Source organism: Thermobia domestica, chromosome 8, assembly GCF_964235325.1.
Source record: "Thermobia domestica chromosome 8, izTheDome1.hap1.1, whole genome shotgun sequence".
Lineage (NCBI taxonomy): Eukaryota > Metazoa > Arthropoda > Insecta > Zygentoma > Lepismatidae > Thermobia > Thermobia domestica.
In genome coordinates, this window is record NC_137461.1 from 126,586,564 (window position 1) to 126,612,243 (window position 25,680).

The following is a 25,680-nucleotide window of genomic DNA, read 5'->3' on the forward strand; positions in this document are numbered from 1 at the left end:
TGAAACAAGAATGTGTATGACTCACGCATATTAAGTTGTTTTAATCACATCTCATTGATTTCATCAAGTGACACCAATAAGTGGATAGGACCATGGCTCAAAGCATCAGGAAAACCATGGCTCAAGGAATCTTTCGAGCTCGAAACGTTTAAAACAGAACACACCTGCTATTTCGAATTACCAATGAAAGTGACAGAACAGTTGCAGTTAAAGCTTCTATAGCTTTTACAAGCTATATACACAGGTAATGTTCTTCACTATTTAGTTTTTTACCAGTAAGCGTAACAATTATGTTGATGCGAATTAAATATTCACTTTGACGTCTGGTGGGAAACGCTTCAATAATACAACATAGGGATTTACTATGCTCACGCGTCTAACGTCACACTCTGTACACGTCGAACAAACACTCTGGGGAACCTAGACAATTAGTAGGTAGGGTGTTGTTGAAGAGGATAGTATGACCGTGCACTATAAAGAACACATAGTTATGACTGATTTTTTTCTTTAAGAATTTACAATGGGACATTCTGCGGAGCAAGCTGCAAAAATCAATAACAATTAATTTGGGCCAGGAATGGCGAATCAATGCACCATTCGCTGATGGCTGAAAGCAGACCCTTGGAAAAGTATTCGTACCACTGCAGACGAGTTAGGCATACTATTGTTGTTCTGCAGCTGTTTGTAATCGGTAAGAAGAATAAGCTGGACTTATGGGTGCTCACGTGAGTTGATACCGGGAAACAACAATCGCTGTATGAAGGTGTACAGTTCTCTAAGTTTACGGAATAACTGGGGAGTTTCCTGTATCAGGTTGTCACTTCGGGTGGAAAATAGATTTGCTATGACAATAGTAAACGGTCAGGAGAATGGCTGGATCGTCATCAATGTCAGGACGGTTTCCTAAAACACTTCTCCACCCACAGAAGATGTTGTTGCTATGTTCTTCTATGATGGGAGTAATCCATCAGGTCTTTCTCAGGTGAAACCATTAATGCAGATCGTTACAGTACTGAACTCCATGAAAGTCACACCAAATTTTTTCAGAAGCATCCAGTAATGGTCACTAACATGGTGTCCAGGTTGCACAACAATGCTCGCCCATCTGTCATGCAAAGAATGGTACAGACTTCTCATGAGCTGCAGTGTAAATTCCTTCCTCACCAGCCGTATTCCCCAGATCTCAATCACTCTTGTGAGGGATGGCTTTCCCTGATGATCGGGTGGTACAACCTACGGTTAAGGATTTCTTCGAATTGCAGACTGAAGATTTCTTTCGCCACGGAATCCAATCGCTGGCTTAGCGATGGCAAAAGTGTGGTTCCAGATGGCAACTATTTTGATGAACCAGGCATTGTAGTTTTCACTTTTTTGCCCTTTGGGAACGACTCATTTGGGGCGAACATTTCATTCACACCAATTTAATATACCGGAAAATTTTTCACAACATAATTTAAGCCTCAATAAATGATTGTAAGGTTAACATTACCGTATTTGAAGTTATTATAGTTGCTACAAAGGATGCATCACAGCATGGTTTATGCATTTTGTTCACAGAATGTTACAGATAAAATCAGGTAAGCTTAACCATACCTGATTTTTATTATTATTATAATTATTATATACTAAAAGTCATATGATGTGATTAAAACAGTAGTATGTATATCTATTTAAATAAACAAGCTGCTGACGAAGGTACGGGTTCCCATTGAAAATTTCGGCATTAATAAATATTCACCCGCATTTCTGAGTAAGTTAAGTAATAATCATACATCGATTTCTTTTAACAATATGTAACATGATTATTATCAGTAACTGAATGAGGCTACCAAGAAAAATGAATGAAATCAGTTATAGGGATGTCTGACTAAAATTCAATCAGAAAAAGTTCACCATAGTCCTAAAAAAAGGACTAAAAAATGCACATTTTACAAGAAGCAGATCATCCTTCAAACCTATAGCTATTTTTTTGAAAATATTATAACAGTTTCATGATTTGTTCTTCTCAAGAATTTCTATATTTTTCATATGCGGTATTATGTCTTCACTTTGCTTAACTACCGTATACGAAGCATCCTTCGTCCACCGAACACGATGAAATGTAACAAAACCAAAGAGAAACGTTGCTTAAAGATATCAATGGACGCATAATTTAATAATAATCAAAAACTTACCCACAAAAATTTTCGTTTTCTTCGTACGTACAAGTTGATAAATGTCATTACGCTAAGCTCAGGAAATATTCAAGTTCATATTACTAAAAATGATGTAATTGCAGCACAACTTCCTTTGAAATTGTTGATGTCGAAGGTTATCCGTCGAAACTATACATATATAAAATATAAACACTTACTATCTAAGTTTTGATTACTATCAAAAAGGAACCTACTATTTCAGAGTAACTTGCTACGTCTTGCTGGTATCATCTTGAATATATTACACCGAGCTCAGACAAAATATGTTAATTTCCAATCAATCTTCCCGTGGTTATTTTGAAAGCACAGTAAATGTAAAGACAATATGATCCAAGATGAAAAAGCTGCAAACTACCTTCCGGACAAAGGAAGCAAAATAGTTTTCTAATGGAGCTTTAAAATGGACAGTATGCGATTTGCCCAACCACTCAAATTTGTATTGTAGCTTTTAATTGATTAAGATACCTTCTCTACCGGTCCCTCGGCTTAACCGCCCATCTTCCAAGAAATGGATAATTTTCGTTCTCAGTTGCGCTCAACGATCCACAACAATTAACTAGCTATAAAGGTAACCAAGAAAGTTCTGTCGCTTTTTCACCCACTCCTTCGAACATTGATATGTCATCCAAGACGTACCTGGAAGATAAAAAATAGTCCCCATCAGCATCGACGACCTTCTGCCAACGTTCTGGAAGGCCATGGATTCCATCGCAGCAGAACTTGGTGGGTCGTGAAGCGAAGAAGGTATCAAGTGCATTTTGCACCTCTACTAGGCTGGAGTCCTCTAAGGTGATTATTTAAGAAATGGAACAGGTGTTCATCGGACGGTGCAATGTCCGGGGAATATGGCGGATGCAATAGTGTTTCCCATCCCGGCTCATCCTAGCCACGTGGGGCTTAGCGTTGTCCTGTAACAGGAGGACTCATTGCGATTCAGAAGTGCTGGCTAAAGAGTTTTGAGTTTTTCTTGAACACGGCCCAACTGCTGACAGTACACAGTTGCATTGATGCTCTGACCAGCTGATAGCAGTTCCCGATGCACGATGCCGCGAGCATTCCACCAAACACACATGAGAACGTTCTTCTGGTGCAGTGCTGGTTTCGGCTGTTTTGGAACCGGTTCATGGGATGCTAACTAATGATGATGACGCCGTGGAGCTTCGTAAGGACCCACTTCTTATCACATGTTAACATCCTGTCCAGAAATGGCTCCTTCCTCAGACGAAACAGCAAAGAAACATAGGTGTCTGCTCGCGTTGCCGTCTGGCCGGGAGTCAAATCATGTGGGACCCATCGACCCAACTTGTAGTGGTTCCCAAGTTGGAGATGCTGCCGAATGGCTTCTCCACTCACACTGAATTTTAGTCCGAGTTCCTCATGTCTGGCCATTGTTCGCCTCGATTGCTGCCTTCAGATCTTTATTTTGTACATGTATTTGTCTTCCGTACGTGGTGCGTCTTAGAGTGTTTCGTTACCGTCCTTAAACTTGTTAAACCACCACTGCACTGTCCGCGTAGTCATGACATCCTCACCAAAGGACTGGCATATCTTCTGTCCCGCTGCAGCGGCGTTTGATCCCCGTTTGAACTCGTACAGCATACACGCCCTTGTGGCGCTCTGTGGACTCACTCTGTCCTTACGCAAGTTCACGGTGTAACTGAACTTCCACAACCAGGTAGCATGCTGAATATACTCACACCAACAACTGGTCTTCGCCTTATCTCCATTCCCATTCAACTCATGGTGTGAGGGTCAATTGAACACAGACCTCCCCAAAAAGCGATAGAATTTTCTTGGTTACCTTTATAATAATTGTTTCTGTCTTGATATTGTTTCGACTCAGTAAATACGCATACACCGTAAATAAGTGTGCGGTTTGTGTGATATTTTAGTGTGCTTTATTCAATATATATACATTATTCGTTCAACTGGGTGTCATAGGAGCAGCTTGTGGTCGAAACTTCTGATCTTGGAATTTAAACTTAATGAATTATAACACTGTAGGCCTTTACAAAACCATTACAGAGATGCTATACAATTTAAGATCTATGAATTTGCGATTTTAGCTTAATCCGACTTTTCGTTAACCGACCAGCGCCCGGTCCCGATGGTGATTGGGTAACAGGGAGTCTATTTTACTGCAAATCATCCTTAACCCCATTGGGAGAGTCCAGACCTACATACACAGCAATCCATAAAAGTAGAATTCGAGTATCTAGTTCTAACTCGGTTGCAGCTCTCGATCCAGAAGCGTACACTGAGATCCATTCGGATCCTCTGTGCAACGCAACTCAAACTTCCGTCAACGCTAATCTCATCCAAATCCAATGACGAACCCCAATGAAACACTAGCATAACACACACTTAAAAAAAAAAAAAAATCAATGGACTTAAAAAAAGAAAGAGAAATAAGAAAAATCCCAACAAACTATGGATGTTCTATATTCAACGGAGGAATAATTAAATCTACAAATATACCCTTACACAAATATACACGTTAAAAATATATATACTCTTTTTTAGCTTCGACGCAGTCGGATAAAACCGAAAAAGCAACGAAAAAGTAGTTATAAATTCAACAAATCAACACTATTTGACTGTTACTGCATTGTTTATAAAGTTCGTAGAGTTTGGGGTTTCCTAAGAATAGCAGTCTTAATATTTTGAACTTTTGCACACTTACACATACACACACACAAAAAAAAAAAGAAAAAGAAAAAGAAAAAGAAAAAGAAAAAAGAAAGAAAGAAAGAAAGAAAAAGAAAAGAAAAGAAAAAAATAGTAATAACTAAGTCACTGCAAGCTCTCATGACCGATATCTTGAACTTCCATATACGTGAAACGTATTTCTACCAGTATACGTTCACCCTACTCTGCATTTCAATTTCTTTATGATGTTCGCGGGGAAATCAATGGGTTGATGCCAGTTCTAATTTCAGATCACGATGCCACCCACATCCGCACACAGATATCTAACGAAGTGAGTTTAGTGGTTTCTTAATACTGAAACGTCATTCTTTTTCATATTATAAATACACTCTGGATTTGATTTCAAACCAGGTATCAAGTTGAGATTTTGGTAAAGACTGAGATTAACTTATAGAGCCTTGATACAGCTCTGATCCCGCTATTTCAAGATTCTCTAATCAAAATATCAGCTTTCAGATTCAAACTTGAAGCTTTCTAACCACACGAGACATGCTACCATGCATCTTCTGAACCACTACACTAGACATTTGGAATAGAAGATACTGTTTTAGTATTTTCCAAGAAAGTTTTTTTTCCACTAGTAGTAGCAAGTTCATATTATCTGTGATAGGGAAGTCCGGGAAATATTGAGATCTTAAAGCTTGAAAATTATTACTAAAATAAATAGTGTTTATTATAGCTAGTTGTTTCCTCTAAACCTTCCGCTCGCTATATGTTATAGGTTAAAATCGTGATTAAATTAGTGTTTTAATTGTTTACATTTAACATTCCTTTTACTTTCCCCAACTAACTTGCGAGTACACAAATATTAATGCTTAAATGTAAACACGGTACAGCCTATTAAAGGCAGTATGCTTCATGTAGGTTGGCAGTAAAGCTTGTAAAATATTGCACTGCCATAAAGGTAAACAGTAACAGCTGTCTGTACTTTATGTTGCTTAGTAAATAAATTATATTGAGCTTGATATGAAATAAACACTCGAAAATTTTGTAAAAGTAATTACAATCTTAATTTACATGTAATACGACCCTTGTCTTAATAATAAACAAAAAGAATGTTCATGTTCAGCATAATAACTATCTATTTTCAAATAAAGACATGCATCTTAAAAACCTTATAGTACAAGATCATTTCAAATAAAAGCAAGCAAGTAGCAAACGTAACGGAGCGGCGACTGTTAACTTTCAGAAATTAGCGTTACTTACAGGCTGAAATGATTTTGTATTATACGTAATACGCACATTATACGTACATAATAGATATGAGACGCTTGAGGAGCGATTTTATCAATAAAATCAGAAAATACTCATCTTGCCATTCTGAGTCTTGTAGATAAACTCAAGCAAACATGTTAAATGTCGAAGTTTCGCTGACAACTGTCACAATTGTCTTAAGACAAAGCTAAGAAACAGTTTTAGTGGAGACAGGGCACATGGGAAGTAGTTATATATAACATTTTAAAAAATAAGAATATTCACATTGATGAAAAAAATATTGCTGTTATACGTGTAGCTATACGAGTAGGAATAAGAAGTTTCCTTTTTTTTATCAGTGTAAATATTTTCAAATTTTCTATTTCATACGTAACTAATTCCTATCCATCGTATCCCTATCAAAATATTTTCTTACCTATTCTTGACACGATGGTGATAGTTGACAGCGAAAATTCAATGCTTAACATGTTTACTTTACTAATTGATCAATACACGATGAATAATTGAAATATGAATAGTCTTACCTTACCTTGTATCACGGAACTAGTTGTACTTGAATCAAACAGTTTCAGTTATCGCTCATACATTTGTCAATGGTTTCTATAAGTATCTGAACTGGAAGCATACGTGAAGGTTCTGTGGACTTTACTGAGAGAAAAGCAAACAACTTTAGTTCTCAGAACTGTAACGAAGTCGGCTTCTTGGAAAAAGAACAATGCACAGCTTATGGGCTTATCCTTGATTTTAATTTATTGCCCTTCATGTGAGTGAAAATTGGAATGAATTTCTAAATAACTGTACCTTACTTTTCCTTTTGTGATAAAATCGAAGTACAAAAACCTCTGAAAAGTACAAAACTAATACAAAATTTATATTTTACATTATCACCAATGTGTTGGTGAGTAATTCGTTACAGTTTTGAGAAGTGAGGTTATTTACTTTTCTCTCAGAAAGGTCTCACAGAAAAGCAGGGAACTTTCACACAAATTTCCAGTTTCGCAATTTTCGGAAGTCATCGACAACCGTACAAGCGCACACTGAAACTGTTTGACTGAAGTACAGCTACTTTGTGCATTAAGACCGCTCACATTTATGTTTACTTGTACAGAAAGGCAGAATAAGTACTTTTCGAGCTTATTAAATGATGTTTATTTTGATACCTGATAAATCTCTGCCATTACGCGTCGGATATTCCACTTCCGGCGGTTGATCTAATGTCACCTTTGAATGACTGACAAATCCTGTTGGCTTCCATTGTTCAACATCACCCGTGAGGTCAACTTCACCCAAAACAGCGGCTCGTTTATCCTTATCTGCAGGTCCAATTTGAGGAAGGGAAGGACATGATATTCCTGCGTGTACCCGTTTTAGAAACTCTGACATTGTTTCGGTAGGTATACTGTAAAAAGGAAGAAAAACCATTAAAATCTTGCAATTTAATTCCACAATATCATTAGTATTTAACGAGGAAAATAAACTAACCATATATCAATCGACAGATCTTATCGGAGCTAACAAAATGATATCGAGAAAATCGGGAAAAAAACTATTCTTTTGTAAACCAAAACAAAAACCACACCATGTATTAAGATGAAACTATTCCTAAAGTATACCTCACTAAGCTTTCCATTATGACACTGTCATGATACACAGCATAATTAATGAGATACAACACAAAATTTTGATTAACTTTTAAGCTTCAATTTGTATATAACTGTAATATTTCCAAAGACATCAACTGATAAATCACTTGATTGGTTTGATTTTTAGTTTAGCGTCCCGTTCAGCAAGGAGGCTATATGAGACGTGGACCTACAGTTTTATCGTGGAGTCCGAACCACATAAGCTCCCGCCCGGAATCGAACCCGGGTCTCTCACGCCAAAGGCGCGTACGCTAACCACTTAGCCACGAAGGAGCTCAATCGATTGATTACATCAGAAAATGAAATGAAATGAAATTTTTGAGTTTTACATCCCGCGGTTATGCCGGTTAGGCTAAAGGAGACGGTGATGATGAGTAATGAATGAAATGGTGGAATGAAGAAAGTGGGAGGAAACGGGAGAACCCCGAGAAAACCCACGCACACGGTGTTTGTCCACCACAAAGTTCACTTGGCGGGAGCAGGGTTTGAACCCGAGACCCCTAGCACCAGAGGTGAACGCTCTACCACTGAGCCACCGCGGCTCTAAGATAGATTACATCAGATTGAACAAAGTGAGATGCTTGGAAGCGGAGGAGAGAAGGGCTAGTTTTCAAGAAACTTGAGAGACAGATTTTTATGACGCTAAGAAGTATGTCGTTCGTTGTCAATACTAATTTTTATTTTATTGGAACATACGATTTACTTATGTATGTACTGTATATGTTTAAAAAAATACAATGTTAAGCAGCATATTGTATCTAGGCTTATTTGCTGTTGGTTTTCTCGTAGCTATGACAAGAGACATATTCTTTAACAGCAGCGCACATACTACTAGTGATTTAAAAGAAAACCAACAAATACACAAACCGGTATCATTTATCACCGACAATTGCTGTATCATTGATAGCGATATACTAATACAAAAAGGTTGCTATATACAGGGTGTCCCAAAAGTAATGGTAAAAAATGAAACAACACATTCCTGTCACCAAAAGAAGAAAAAAAGGTTTATATGATGTATAGTCCGGAAGTGGACAGGGGCGAAGCTAAACAGCTTCGAATGTAGGGGGAAAGGAACTTGACACTTGCCAGCAGAATAATGATAGGAGCTAGGAAGGGGGTTCATAAATACATAAAGATCATTTTGACTTGAACATGTTAAATGCATGTTACATAACTGCACCAGAGATTCTCCTACGTCATTAAGGGATTCACCGAATATCTATACGGCAGGAGTATTGAAATGGTGCAGTACAGATGAAAACCATATGGAAAAAAATTGTTTCCGTGGCACGATTGAACGCACATGTACTGTACAATGGGGTCAAAGCAAAGACCACTTACCATGACTGCATTATCTCAGGTTGCAGTGGAAAGTGGTATACCAGATAGAAACTTGCAGATAGAGGGTAGAAATAAAAACAAGTATAAATAGTCGTGTAATGTAATGAAAAAACAGGCAGAATACACAACGATGTACTTTATATGTAACGTAGTATCTTACACACAGTAGAACTACAAACTATTAGGGGATATGTGCTAACAATAAACGTACTTACAGAAGATGTTCAAAGTGCTGTCCTCCCACGTCTATGCAACGTCCTAATCGTGAGTTTCGAATGCATTCCATCACTCCCAGTGTGTTCCGTAACTGTTTACACTTATCTTCAATGCAGTTTTGTAAGTCAGCAAGTTCTTTTTCCTAAGTGTGAAGTTCCTTTCCCCCACATTCGAAGCTGCCTAGCTCCGCCCCTGTCCACTTCCGGACTATAGGTCATATAAACTTTTTTTTCTTGTTTAGGTGTCAGGAATATGTGGTTTCGTTTTTTACCATTACCTTTGGGACACCCTGTATTTTTAGAAGTCGTTACGTTGTCGATATACAACACCACCTTGCAATTCGCTTTTATTTATAATGATCAGGTTTCTTTCCTGAGCTTAATACTGATTCTGAATAAATATTATAATCTCATATAATTTGTAATGACATAATGTGGCGATAGTTCTACTAAATTCTTACAAGTATTATGTATCATCACTGTTAGGAATGTGCGCGTTACTGTCAGAACTTTGTCAGGACAGTTAGGAGCAGAATCGCCTGCAGAACTTTTTCAATACAGGAAGGAGACTCACATACAAGAGAACTCGTGAATATACACAATTTGATGGACATAATACTTTATCTAAAGCGATTATTATTTCTTTTACACATTACATAATTTTATCAATTACAGTAAATATATTAAATACTGTAATGGGTGAGCAAGAAAATCTAGTATATTTTGATATGTATTTCGAAAAGTACACAAGGATGATAAAGGGTTTAGTATTCTTCGGGATGAGTTTGGAAAAGCTATATTCGAGATTAGGAATGGAAAGGCAACCGGAATAGATAATATACCAGTTGAATTTATTAAGAATATGGGAGACAAGAGCAAGAATTGTTTCGACTGTACAACAAAATTTATATCATGATACCGATAGCTAAGTAATCGAACCCAGAGAGCTGTAAGGATAATACAACTGTTACTCTTATATCGCATACAGCAAAAATTTTGCTTAGAGTACTAAATAAAAGGTTGTATGGAACTTGAGGAGGAAAAAGGAGTAGGAGGAGGAATGAAAAAGTTGAGAAGGAAAAGTTCAGTTTCAGAAGAGGTAGGGGCACAAGAGATGCAATTGGCTTATTAAGGACTGGATTATTAAGTGCGGACGTGAAATAAAAACAAGGATAGGAATGACGAAAGAAGCCTTTGGGAGGAAGAAAAGTCGGTTTTGTGGGACCTTGAATAAATAGCTGAGAAAAAGACTCATAAAATGCTTCATATGAAGTGTTGTACTGTATAGGACAGAAACATGGATAAGCAAAAATGATGAAACTCGACTGGAAGCTGTTATAGCGTGGGTGTGGAGAAGAACAGAAAGAATTAGCTGCATCGAGCGGAAAACGAATGAGAAGATCTTAGAAATGATGAGGGAAAAAAGAAAAAATAAATATTGAGAAGAGGGAAAGAAACTGTTCGGGACGTTGGCTACGAAGGAACTGTATCATGAGGGACGTGCTAGAGGATATGGTGGCAGGGCAGAGAGGGAGGGGCGAGGAAGGATACAATTAATTAACGATATCAAAACAGAAAAATCGTACGTAAAGATGAAGAGGTTAGCTGAAGATCGTGGAGTACGGAACCTTCTGTTGCGGCAAGTGCGGCAGAATACCTATAATGATGATGTATTTCAAAGAACTGAACCCCTTCGATACTCTAGGGGGTAATTCCCATCCCTTGTTCCCCACTGCGAGCGCCCATGGTTAGGAGTACCATTCAAATTATCGATACATTCTGCTACTTGACAGTTTATATTTTTCATATACAGTACATAAATGAAAAAACAAAATATTCCTGCAAAGCAAAAACTATCATGCATCATCTTCGTTTTTTTTTTTTTTTTTTTTTTTTTTTTTTTTTTTTTTTTTTATTACGCTAATAATATTGTACCATTTCCCAAATTTTCATTGAGAACTTCTGGTCATTTTTGTGTTTTATTTTCCAAATACGAGCGGCTAGAGATCATTTAAAAAGAATATATCCCTTAAAATATTGGACTCTCGTACTAACTCCCATATAAGTTACTTTCTCGAAATTAATGGATTTACACAATATTAGTCACTAAGTGCAATAATGTTAGGAGAAGAATCGATTTGAAAGAAACAACTTAAATAGCACACTTTTTTTTTCTCCTGATGCACCATAAAATTAATATAAGACTATACACACTGTGCTTACTTTCAATGGGTCTAATCTGGAAAATTTGTTTATTCCTATCAGGATCGACTGGTTTAAACGAGTTTAAAAAAAAAATAAATAAATAAAAAAAAAATAAATAAAAAAAAACGAAAAACGAAAAAATGTTCGTAAAAGTGAAAGTGTTCGTTACGTTTCACTCCCGTATATTATTCGTATTATAATCAGATCTAAATTCCCCATTCATTACTTAGAGAGATTAAACTACAAAAGCAACTTTTTTATGTAAGTTTATGGATGCTTTTTGTGTGTGTGTGTGTGTGTGCGATTTTTTTGTAGATTGTTATTATTGTTATGTAATTGCAATCAAAAGAAAAATTCTAAATATTGTTTCGTTTCAATAATGTTTAATATTGATAAAATACATCGAAATGCCATACTTTTTTGGGGGGGAGGGGGGTCATACAAATCCCACAAGAGGCATTTATTGAAATCAGAAGTATCTTTCGTATCTGTTTATGTATAAATGGTCAGAGCCAAAGTGGTCTCAAATAATTCGTATCTTTTTTCACTTTTCTTATTGATATGCAAATTAAGACGTTGTACTTCTTTAACTTGGACTAATAAAAGTTGTAGTGAACTAAATTGGACTAAATTAGTTCTTCTGTACTCTGCAGTATTTTGAAATTGTCCATATGTAATTCTGTAAAATGGTTTCACTTGTGCAACTGTATGTATTTTTGCCCTTCTGAAATGATTCTTGACAATTATATTAACAAATAAAGATCAGTACAATGTATTGTTATCAAGAGTCTTTCGTGAGTCGGCAGACGTATCGCATTTGTGACCAATTAGTACCGGTTTCGAGTTCAAATGGAGGACAATTTCTTTCGGATGTAAGCCGTGAAGCGGTTTAGATTCCGCTTTAACCTCACGTGACCCCCTCCAGCATAACCCGGTTGTTGCATATAAACACCAAGGAGAAAGAAACATATTTCTATCCATATGTGATATAAATACATAGAGCAAATTATTTAAACAAAAAAACTTTTTTTTTTTTCAATAAAAACCATGGTTTTTGCCAACTCTGATTCCTATATTGAATGTAAGCAGGAATTTACAAAGGAATGTAGGAATCAAGAAAGGTAGTGAAAATTTTCGTACAGTCACTAAGCAGATAGGAATTAGAGTTTGCACTTTGCGCTACATACATACATACATACATACATACATACATTACATACATTACATACATTACATACATACATACATATATACAATACATACATACATACCCTTACATACATTACATACATACATAGACAGATAGATAGATACAGACACACTTGCCCACAGAACAGTATATTCCCAACTGTTTTTTTTTTCCTTGGGACAATAATTTTAATCACTTTGCTGTGACCTACATCAAGTTTCTTTATTATGTGAATTAGTGTCCAACTGCTCCTATACAATCTTGAAAGAAGCTATTCTTATTTATTACACATAGCACGGAAGTGCTAGCGTAATTCTAGCAAAGAAGTAATATATTATATAGCACTATATTATATACTAGCTGAATATACCCATTCTTCGCATGGGGTCTGTATTTGGCACTCAGCGCCTGTGAGAGTATCACCATTCATTTCAGCGTCCGCGAAAACTATGGATTTGACACTAACATCGATCATTTTTTACTACTTTTACATGTCCCGGAAAACGCCTCTCTGATTCCCCCCTGGTTCGAAATGTGAAAAAAGTGCTTCGTCTTGATCTGGGGCTTGGACCAAGGTATCCCTGACCAAAATTTGGTAACTCTCGGTCCACTCGTCTGGTCCCCAGGCCGCACACAGACAGACAGACAAACACACAAACAAACTCTTTATTTTATTTATATTAGATTAGATAATCTAATGGTCTAGTGTAATTATAGTACATTTCTTTTGAGTTCCAGTACACAAATGATTGTTTTACATCAACTAAATTAATCAGAAATGTAGAAAACAATTATTTATACGATATCTACACGACCAAACAACTTCCTTCACTAAAAATAAACCGCAATATTTTATATTGATGATGATTTCGAATATAAAATATGGCGGTTTGTTTTCAGTGAAGGTGGTTGCTTGTTCGTGTGAATAATTATTTCTACATTTCTCATTAATTTAGCTACTGCAAAATATTTATTTGTAAACAAGAACTTTACAGAAATCTGTGATAAAACGAGATCATATATAATAACGATAGCTGTTATTATACATGTACATAGAAACAATTCTCATCTAAAGAAACCTGACGAAGGCCAAAGCAAAGTGGTTGAAATAACTATGCCAATAAAAAAATCTGCGCGTGATTGGTTAATATATATTTTTTTTTCATTCACAATGTAGCAAATTATTTTTTGTATATAAGTCTAGTCACTCATTAATATATATAAATCAAGAATTCTAGAAATTCTCTCTTAGAACACTTCCACTAGCCTTTTAGCACTTACCAACTTTAGCTTTCAGCTTTCGTTCGTTTTGTTAAAATGAGCGGTGTTGATATATTAAAAATACAATGTAACATTTCCTGTACCTGTATCTGTATCTATCTATTTATACTCTGTATTTAATTGTAAATATTAATTTATTAATTCCTTGGTCAGATCCTATAAATTTCACCTAGGATTTAAAATTTAAAATTCAATCAGAAGAATTTTACCTTCGTTGTGACGGTCTTCTTGAGTCCAGCTGAACATATTGAGGAGGGTCGACTTCAATGTCCGAACGCATATTCAGTATTTTCAGGTACTTACGCTTATCTTCATATCGAAAACTCTGAAACAAAAGCAGCACATGAATTACCATTGTAAATATTCATATATTCAACTATCGATTTTTATAATTACATTTGTACAGCTTCTTATTACAATTTATAGCAACTGAAATGCGATCATATTCTTAATCAAATTCAAGTTTATCAAAAATATGATCGCATTTCAGTTGCCGTAAGTTGAAATTCATGAACTTGAAAACAATCACCAAACGTAATGCACTAAGAGCTTGAAAATAAATAATCATTATTTTATTTATTTTATTTAATGTGTATATTTTTCTTTACTTTTACTGACTTTCTTATATGCATTAATTTACCTTGACAATAACCTCAAGTGATTTTTATGTTACTATGTCTACTATGTGTGCTGCTTGTTCCTTTCGCCTTTCCTCAATACACACCCCTCACAAAAAGTTTGAAATATTGTAGTAAAATATAAATGATAAAAATCAATACTATTATTTAAAAAGAAATACTTTTGAAAATAATGTGTTGAATAAAACAAAAAACAAAAAAGTAACAAAATGAAAAACGTATGGCGTAAAGATATTCGTACAAAAGTTGAGTTGAGTTGATTTTGAGTTTAACGTCCCTTTTAGCAGCGAGGCTATATGAGACGTGGACCTACTGATTCGTGGAATCCGAACCACATGGGCTCCCGCCGGGAATCGAACCCGGGTCTCCCACGCCAAAGGCGCGTATGCATATTCGTACAAAAGTATGAAAAACATTACACAACAGAAATACTGTCTCATAATGTGAGCTACGCTCGTTGAACATCCTAACTCTCATGTTTTAATTTTCAAATCTTCATACCCGTCAATATAATACATGGAAACTTTGGAGTAACCAATGCGTTTGACAAAATAAATGAACATAAAGTTTGAGAGATCTAGGTTACTAGCATTTCTCTGTAAATAATTACTAATAATAAATGATAAATACTCCTACTCAAATATAAGGAGCAGGAAATTTGGATAATCAATTTGTTTTGAGTGTTTTTTCGTTTTCTCTTTTGGTTTGTTCTCGTTTTGTAACGTACATATTATATTTGAATTACACTATATTCACAGAATCTGTAAATTACCACTGATTGTTGAATGAACATATTTGTATACAATTGGAGATCCAATGTACTAATGTAACTTATTGTAATTACTTTCTCTTCAATAAACTTACTTAATTAATTACGGCAATGTATATGATAGCCACAATATCATACTGGCGGAAATACGAAAACGTTCAGCAGACACATACCATAAGTTATTTCATTTTAAGACTACATCTTACTGCTCGCGCTTGGTATCTCACTATTTGCACTCGTCCCACTAGCTAAAAATGTTACAAGAAATGTCTACAGTGAAAGCATCAAATGACGAACGACCGTTCACAATGTCTATTTCGGTTTCAGCAAACCAGAATAGTGGTGTTGCTGGACGGTAGTCATAAACAGGTGAAGATACCGCGCGTATTTTGTTGGGATTACGCTAGAAGTCTTACTAGGGTTAAATCAAACGGGTTCAAAAATCTGAGGAGAGTGAGAAAGCATTTAACACACTTTTCCATCCTTGTAGGTGGAATCTTACAAAATCTCATTTTAGTCACATTCTAGAACCTAACGATAACATTTGTACGAAATTTCACTTTCCTGCGTCCAAACGTTTCGGAAATCTGATGAAAAGTCAAAAGTTCAACTCCCTTTTCTCCTCCTTAGGGGTTACTTTTACAAAACCCCGCCTTATCTACAGCCTAGAGTTAATATACATAGAATTTCAACTTCATACACTCCAAAGTTTTGCAAACATAGTGAAAAGACTCAAGCTTCCGTGTCTTTTATTTATATTATTATTATTATTATTATTATTATTATTATTATTATTATTATTATTATTATTATTATTATTATTATTATTGAATTTCTAAACACTTCATTTTATTTAAAGCTTAAGGTTTGAGAAGAATATTCATACAAAATTTCAACTTCCAACGCTCAAAGCTTCAGAGATCTGGTGAATGGTAAAGTTTTTATATATATATATATATATATATAATATATAATAAGAGTCGAAATTTGTAAAATCTTGATTTTTCCGTTGCTTAGGGTTTATGGAAAACATCTGTACAAAATTTCAGCTTATTACGTTCAAAAATTTCGGAGATATGGTGAACGGCGAGGAAGAGTTCAAGCCCTTCTTTCTCCCAGCAGGGCTCGAATTTCGCAAAACCCCGCCTTATCTGAAGTCTAGAGTTTAAGAACATTTGTACAAAATTTAAATCAAATACAGCCAACGATAAAACGTAGCATGAAGCACCAGCACGTGCAAGAATCCATGTACTTGCTCTTGTAGAGCCATGTACTGGCTCTTGTAGATATATATTTTGGGTGGGAATCATGTATGGAAGTCGGACAGCACTGACACCTGAAGGCTCGAGGTTAACTTCCCAAAAGTATAAGAAGATGGTCTTTATCCAATACCCTGCGACTAATATGGTGACGGGTTTGTATTTGTAGACGATAATGCACGCTCACAACTAGAGCACCGCTACGGACCTTCATAAGTGTGGCTAATATTCACACATGGCCCCTTATACGATACGAACTATATAGAACATGTGAGGAAAATACTGAAAACTATCGTTTTTAAAAAGTCCAAAGTCTCCAGAAATATTATTGTATGATCTCATTCAGTGTCTAGGTGGAATAGGACCTTTTTCCCAAGGAAGCCATAGTAAAGGGTGTTCCAAATAGGACGCCGCAGTTGAATCGAGTTTTTTTTTTTTCCTTTAAAAGTTCGCAGACTTGTTCCTACCATTGTTGTTATCTGTTGACATTCTGAAAAAAATAAATCTTTGTTTTACTTCCGACGTTATAGCGCGTAGGTTAAAGGAGATGGTGATGAAAATGAATGAAATGATAGAATGAAGAAGTGGGAGAATCCGAGGAAACCCACGCATATTGTGTCTGTCGATCACAAAGCATTTCGCGTGAGCTGGGATCGAACCAGGAACAAAAGGTGAACACTCTACCACTGAGCCACACGGCCTCTATTGTCACTCTGATTAATGAAGCTTCAACTTTTTCGATTCGTTCGTTTTGGTTTTCAGTTATGGAGCAGTTTATGACCAAGCAACGTGTACTTGTGAAAACATTTGACTTTTTTCAACGATGATCAGGAATGACCGGCATGGCCATGTGATCTTTTACATCCTGTGATTTTTTCTTATGGGAGTTTGTGAAATCACAGGTGTACGCCAACAAATCACTCACTGGAACTGAAGACGGAAATCATACGCGTGATTAGAGACAACGAGACAGACATCTACGAGAGGGCTGTCAATAATTTTGTGCAGTGTATAAATGAATGCAGACTCAAAGCGGTTAGACATATAGTCCATTTCAATTAGACAGAAAAATAGCAATTAGGAGAAAAAATTCGTAAAGTTTTTAAACTTTGGTTAAATACTCCTTTGACCTTAAGGAAACGAGAACGGAAGAGATCCCACCACTGATGCGGAGCTGTCATCCTTTACCCTCATTGAAGTTACAGAAGACGTCAAAGTGTAAAATTGAACATACATACCTAATTTATTAAAAAAAAAAATCTAATAATAATGCTTATTTTTTAACTATAATAAATTATTACTTTTGTAATAATTTTATTATATGTAATCCTGAATAGAACATGGTTTTCTTACAAAAATGTATTTAATGAAAAGAAAAAAAGGGAATCGTAGAATTGTAGTTATTTCTTAGTATTTTTTTTTTTTTTTTTCATTTATGAAAATAGTCACCTAACATATCTGTAATCATAAAGTTACTTATATCAGCCGAACTATGGTCACCCGACTTTGAATAAAGGAGCGTATGGACAATGTCGGCGCCTCTCATGTGAAAAAGTACTTGAGCACGGGCGCTATAGCACAATTCTCTGCGCATCCTGACGCCGTTTCTTTACAGATTATACAAACATGCTTTATGAGGTGAGTAGTTGTGAAGTGTTTTGTTGTAGTAGAGGCTCTATTAATGTTGATCATGATACAATTGTTAAATGTCGTCTTCTAGCAACTGTTTCATTGGTAAAAAGTCTCTGTAAGAAGAAGATATTGTGAACGTAGTAAAAGGGCTAGCTAATTTAATTATTGTCAGCAAGAAAAGAAAAGAATGATTCCATATTTACTTTTAGGCAAATTTGCCGAAGAGAATATATAAAGGAATGGAACATTGAGTGTGATTGTAGAGAGGTTTCTACAGGAAAAACAGGTACGAGTTTATAGTCGTCTTTTGCATTCAATTTCAATAAAATATGTTTTATATGCGCGTCTTTTGCATTTAATTTCAATAAAATATGTTTTATATGCAAGAAGAAACATGATGCTAAGTTAAAAAAGGTAAGCTATCGAGAAGCTAAGAGAAGTGTAAAAAGTTCATTTTTTAACATTAAAAGAATCATTGTTAACGAAGGCCCAACTGGAGGTCCACTTATTCATCGCGCAGTACAGCCATGCTGATGTTTACATCACCTACACAAGCAACGGATGTCCTCATACTGAAAGAAGGTAAATGAAGCATCAAGGATGGATATATATATATATATATATATATATATATAGATAGATAGATAGATAGATAGATAGATATAGATATATATTGATATATATATAGATATATATATTCTCTTCCTTTATGTAATTAGTGGATGTAACACAACCTCAGGGTTCTATGGGAAGGGAAAACCGCAGACAGTGCAATTGTTCAACTGCAGTGAATACATGCAAGATATGCTTGAGATCTACAATAACCCTAGTTCCACTTATTATAACATCGAACGAATAAAGAAGAGGTTCATGACTGCATTGAACAGCAGCAGCTTGAATAAGATGAGATGTGACTGTTTTAATAAACTAGTAGATCAAGCGAGTGCTGCTCTTGTCCTCTCCAAATTATAGTGGTCCTTCGATTTCTTGTCTCTTGTTGTTGATTGAAAGAAGTATTTGTAGCAGATAACATCAGTGTTTTAAATCAAAACCAATTAACATTTTTTTTTAATTTTGTGTTCCACCCCATTTTCTGTTCGCACCAGCAAACAGGAGCTTGTAAAGGAATGTTGCCAAGTTGGCACTATTTTTCTTTTTCTTTCTTTTAAACATAATAAAAGCTGCTTCAGAATAGATGTTTCCTCAAAGCTTCAGTCTGGCACAGAATTTGATTCCCACGACCTCTACATTTTAGCAAGTTGAACGAATGAAAAATCAGATGATAAGTCTTGGCAACATTATGCTCTGAACAACTGCATTCCAAACAAGAACTAAAGAAAATTATGGATGGAAGCGAACACATTTATTTTCTTTTAGTTTTTTTAGTAAGATGACGATCTCAGATGCATGCTAATTATATAGATAGAGAAAAGAGGTACAACATACAGGGTGGACCTTGATATCCCTTTGTAACTTTTGAACTAATACACAAAAAATGTTGAAATTTTTTACCCTGCAAATACCAACAGGGGGGACATTGTTTGACATACTTTGAGATACCACCACTTAACAGTGTTGCCAACCCAACATAACGTTATATTTTTCAAATAGCACCACATCAGGCTATTACACACTTCAAATCTACATGTCAAATGGAAACTTACAATACCAGATTTGTAATTCAGTGTTGCAAACTAAGGACGCTACTGTATCACAAATATCCGAATTTCGGTGATCTCTAGAGTAGTAATAACGCAAGTGAGACAGATAAATCAAAGCACATCTAAAGTACTTCAGTGTCTAATACTGCGATCATGATATGATAGTTTTCAAATGAGTAGGAACAAAATTATACGGGATTAAAAATTTTTTTTTAAATTTATTTCGAAAAAAAAAAACTTATAAAGTACCTGGCTTAATCACACAGATAGTTTTCAATAGATATTAAGATCATAATGCCGGTTACAGCAATTTGATATCTCAAACCGTTCTGGAGATACGGCAAACAATGATAAAGTTTGCAACACTGCTCAAAATTAAGCAATTCTGAGAATTTGTTGTAATTAAACCTACCAAAAGCTATTGTTGAGATGTTATAGAAGCAAAGGGAAGCAACACCCGTTTTAAAAGGTTCCCATACATACGCTTAAAAAAAAAAAAAAAAAAAAAAAAAAAAAAAAAAAAAAACTTCTGAACGATTTGAAATATCGAATTGCTGTACACGGCATTACGATCTGTAGGTCTATTCAAACATTTATGTAACTGGATGTAATACTTATCTACGCACTTTTTCGAAGCGAAGTCCTCTTGTAGAAAATCAAATTTTCAATTCCTTGCACCTTTGTTTCTACTTGTTTGAAATACGTCATATGATAACAGTGGTATTCAACACTAAGGTACTTTGGATATACATTGCCCTGTTCGTCTCACATAAATTATTACTGCTGAAGAAGCGCTCAAAATTTGCTTGTTTTTCGATGTTTATGATACTGCAGCGTCCTTAGTTTGCAACACTGCATAACAACTTCGTATTGTAAGTTTTCTTTAATAAGTAGATTTGAAATATGTGATAACCTAACGTAGTGCCCTTTTTTTTTAAAAAAAAAATATACAAGCTTATGATGATTGGCAACACTGTTGATTGGTTGTATTATCGTGTATGTCAAACAATGTTCCACTTTCAATATTTGCATGGTACGAAACTTCAGCGTTTTACATCTATTAATTTAAAAGTTATAAGATCATATTAAGATAAATGGCTCACCCTCTATAACAGGCCAACTATACCTCCAACCACAGAAGCTGCGTATCAACACTCCCGTCGTACATTGCACCAAGTGCAAACATGGCTAGATTATTTGAATGCATCGGGCTGGAGACGGAAGTTAGTGAACAAATTATTGATGCACATATCCACTACTAAAGAAGTAGCAGCAGCAAAAATAGTGTCTCTGATTACTTGTGAATCCGATAAAGGTTGTGGAAAGATATGCAAGTATGTGAAAGCTAATCTGCATTGCACTATTATGTATAAGAAATATCGAGGACAAAGATGTATTAATAACAAAGCAATAGACATCGTCGATAATGATGATGATGATGATATATAGTAAAGTAAGAATTATTACCTGCTTCTACATTATCTAGAAATTAAGAAATAATTTTAATGTAATTATTGTAAAATAAAGTAATCTGTATTTAAATGCAGCTTAAACTTTTTTTTTTTTTAATTACTCTTCTGAAAAATTTTTAATTATTAATTTCTAAGTTTCAAATTTTCGGTTTCGAGAAGGTGATGTGTCGTTTGTTGTTTAACAAAGCCAGAGTTTTAAACACCCGTTGCTTGCTCTTTCAAAATGAAATACACGAAAATATTTTTTCTAAAAAAAATGTCTCGGCCACATGGGCCGAGCAGCACTTGTAAAACAAAACATAAATATTTTGAAAGTTAACTTTTAATACTATTTACATTTCTATATTTGAAGACTCGCTGAAGAAAACAATGTAAGTGGTAGAAACAAAAGTTACTATAACAGTAGAGACAAAAGATAGTAAATTGTGTCCAAGCGTCACAAAACAGAAAATACTATTTGCTAAGAAGTACAACCTAGCATATAACGAAGTATGAAAATCTAACTAAAGCATAAACATATTTAAAAAAAATAAGTGCAATAAATTCAAAGTGGCACTTACATTGCTTTCTACAGTGAGTCTTCATTTTAAGTTTGGTAGTTTAATAAAACATTAATTTGTTTAATTCCAATAGAAAAAAAATCATGCAAAAAAAATAAATATTTTACCGGTACTTTTCGTATCTTTTTAAGAAAACTGTGCCAGATACAAGCTCAAATCTAATCTAATAATTTATAAAAACTTAATTACTTATATTTCTGAAAACAACATAGTAATAGCTCTTTTATAATCAACACTAGCTCAAGTGCCCGTTCTTCGTACGGGGAGAATAGGTTTATGGAAAGTATTTGAACCTCTTCCCTCCTTACGATACGCATTCCAATAAAAGTGTAATGATGAAAATCCGTAATGCCAAACTTTTCTCACTCCCCATGTCAAAGGAGGATGAATTTCGACTAAAACGGAATCTGGAGTGTCATTATTCATCTCAGGAACCCCGAACACTATGGATTGGACACAAATATATTAGTCGTTTTTGATATGTTACATCCTGCCCATCTCCTCTTACCCCTTCTGGTCCCCCATTCCGAATTGTTGTAGAAACCTAAGTTAGGCTAAGATCAACTCATGTATCAAAAATAATCAAAATCGAAGGAGTTATCCGTCAAATATCGTTGCATTTATTTTCATTTATATAGATACAATCGTTTTACAGCATGACTCTTTCGAAAGAGTGCGGCCAACAAAGCATTAGCCTTTAGCCCCAATTTCATCTCCCCATATATTTGCTCGAACTTGAGTGCAAGCGACAGCGTCCGATGCATGGAACACGACTCTAAAGGAACCAGAGTGGTCAGATGCCCCGTTCCTGCATTATCGCGTTCCAAAGTGTGGGATGCCACGAGATGGCGCCAGTATCGAGGCGCAGCTGCGAGATTGCCTCTTAACGCCTCGAGGGTTTTTGTATAAAGTATTAATCTATCACGTTATAGTGGTCACAGATATAACTCCGTATCGTATTAAACTCGTTGATCAAGCTCTTTGATGTGAGTCGGGAGCACGTACAGTAGGATGCTGTTCACACATGGCCACCATTATTTGGTACCTCTCTTACGACCACAACTATGAGTTTGTTGTTCCCGGTCATCAATAGTCCAACGTTTTTCTTCGCAATGAAAATGCTTCCGGTGATGAACATGTTTCTGATTGAGTTTCATAAGCTAAAGTGCCATGTCGATCTCAACCTCGATGCTGACGCCATCTCGTGGGATCCCACACATTTGGAACGCGATATCTCAGGAATGGTGCATCTGACCACTCTGGTTCCTTCACCGTCGTGTTCTACGCAACAGAAGCTATCGATTGCAATCACGTTCGGGCAAATTCATAGGGAGATAAAATTGGGGCTAAACCTGGACGCATTCCTTCAGAAGTTAGAAAGTAAGTCCCTTAATGAAAGGAAACTCTTTGGTTTTCATTTCTCGGAGACCCAAGCAATGTTTAATTAAAATTTGAAAACCTTAATGGATGTTTTCTTTCATTTTACCTAATTGCAATGAATTAATATACTTGGCAATGTAGTTCATTTATAAATGGGAATGTTACTGGTTACATTTGTGTAATTCATATATAGCCATTATTTTATTTCATTTTTCCTAGAGCAGCTTAAATTTAAATAGTTAAGTTGGTAGAATGATTCAGCTTAATAGTTTACCATGCCTAAATATTTTTAAAAATATACCGAAAAATTGTTTAAAACAAGTTCTGAACGGGTGATTTGTATAAGTCTATAAGCAAGTATTATAAAAATGACTTACATCATTAATGCCCAGATACTTCCTTAAGTTGATATCAGACGAAAGACCTATGGACTCTGAAAGCAAAAGAAAAAGCAATTATATTTATATGACAAACAAAGCAACCTACAATCTTTTACAGCTTTCACATTATTTTACAATTAAACATGGAAAAGTACTAATACAGTGCGACTCGGTTTATCTTTGCAATACATGTTTCCTACTATTTGGTCTAGGAAATAATTCGTGCGGGTGGACAAGAGATGGCGCAACGAACGGAGCGTCCCACAGTTCCGTGTATCCACACTAGGGATGGCCGGATCCGGATCTGGCCGGATCCGAAGATCCGGATCTGATTGGGTCCGGATCCTTTGGATCCGGATCTCGGATCTGGATCCGGATCCGGATCTCGAATCTCGGATCTGGATCCGGATTTCGGATCTGGATCCGGATCTCGAATCTCGGATCTGGATCCGGATTTCGGATCTGGATCCGGATCTCGGATTTCGGATCTGGATCCGGATCTCGGATTTCGGATCTGGATCCGGATCTCGGATTTCGGATCCGGATCCGGATCTCGAATCTCGGATCTGGATCCGGATCTCGGATTTCGGATCTGGATCCGGATCTCGGATCTCGGATCTGGGTTCGAAATTCATATCTGGATCCGAAAACTTATTTCTGTATTAGATAATGTGGGTAACTATAGCTTTTCGTCTATAGAAAACGGAGAGTGTATGGTATTATCGCAGGAAATATTTGATGCATAAGACTTAGATTGTCAGTATTTAGGAGCAACTTTTAAAATAATCAGTTACTTTAAATGTGCTACGGATTAGCCGAGGAAACCCGACAGCCATAGTCGAAAGGTTTGCGGCATTAGGCTGTGGATTGTTTGCTGTGAATGTCTTGGATTCAAATCCCGCTTCGGGCATAGGTGTTTTTAACTGTCCTCGTTTACTTCTATGTCTGTGTTGTGTCATAATGGTTACAGTGTAATCCGTGCAAAGCGTTCAACAGGTTAAACAATCAGATAAAAAGCTGTTACCTTTTTATATATATAAAAAACAGTGGTTAGCGCGTGCCTTCGGTGCCCATGGCCATGGGTTCAATTTCCGAAGAGGCACTTAACAATTTCGATCTTGATCCAGCATGGTGAGGACAATTGGGGAGTTATCTTAAGTAAAAGGTAGCGGACTCCAGTCTAGAAAGCCGGCATTAAGGTGTCATGGCGCTGACCGTACATCCCCATTTGGAACATAAGCCCGCTGGTAGGTCCAGATCCTAAGGGACTGTTACGCCAGGAGTTTAATTTGTTTTAATTACCTTAAATTCCGTTTTTTTTTTTTTTTTTTGTTACATTTTATTCAACATTTTCTTTTCAATTGGTTTGCGGAACTCAGCGCTACTTGTTTTCTTTCTAATTCATGTTCATAATTAGCACAATTAATCATTATGAAAAACATTCTTTTCAATAAAATTCATCTTTCGTAGCTCTAAATTTAGTTATTTTTTGCATTCTTTTAATTGAAGGGCGTTTTATTTCCCCCTCGTTTTCCGTTTTTTTTCTAGTTTTACCTATGTTTCTTTGAACGGATGTTGCGCCCATGGGCACGTAGTGTGTCCGTTTACAAAAGCGGGCCTTACAGCATTCTTGCTTCGCAATTGGGTAATATCGGGTTCAAATCCGGGGACCGGCCATCCTGACTAAGGATTTTAAAGGGTTCTTCCTTAGTTACACTAGGCAAATGCTGGGATAGTACCTTAATCTAAGGCTCTGGAAACCTTCCTTCCACTTCCTTTTCCAATGTTGTTTTCATCTGTTGATTACTACACTGTAAAATAGCATCTGAGGATGTATCTGGTAGCTTATAATAAATAAACAATAATGACATAATATCTTGTCATAATAACGTGCATATCTTGATGAAAGTTTGAGTTAATTTAACTACAGCCT

General features: G+C 35.8%; 1 protein-coding gene across 1 annotated transcript in view; it reads right to left on the reverse strand.

Moving 5' to 3' along the window:
• Window positions 1–25,680, reverse strand: part of LOC145693197 (uncharacterized) — a 117,471-nt gene that overhangs the window by 55,097 nt on the left and 36,694 nt on the right. Inside the window, exons 6-8 of the mRNA XM_081768977.1 lie at window positions 23,745–23,800; window positions 14,206–14,321; window positions 7,280–7,518 (exon numbers count right to left, since the gene is read on the reverse strand). Of these exons, the coding sequence (XP_081625103.1) occupies window positions 7,280–7,518; window positions 14,206–14,321; window positions 23,745–23,800 (411 nt within the window). The remainder of the gene's footprint in view (window positions 1–7,279; window positions 7,519–14,205; window positions 14,322–23,744; window positions 23,801–25,680) is intronic.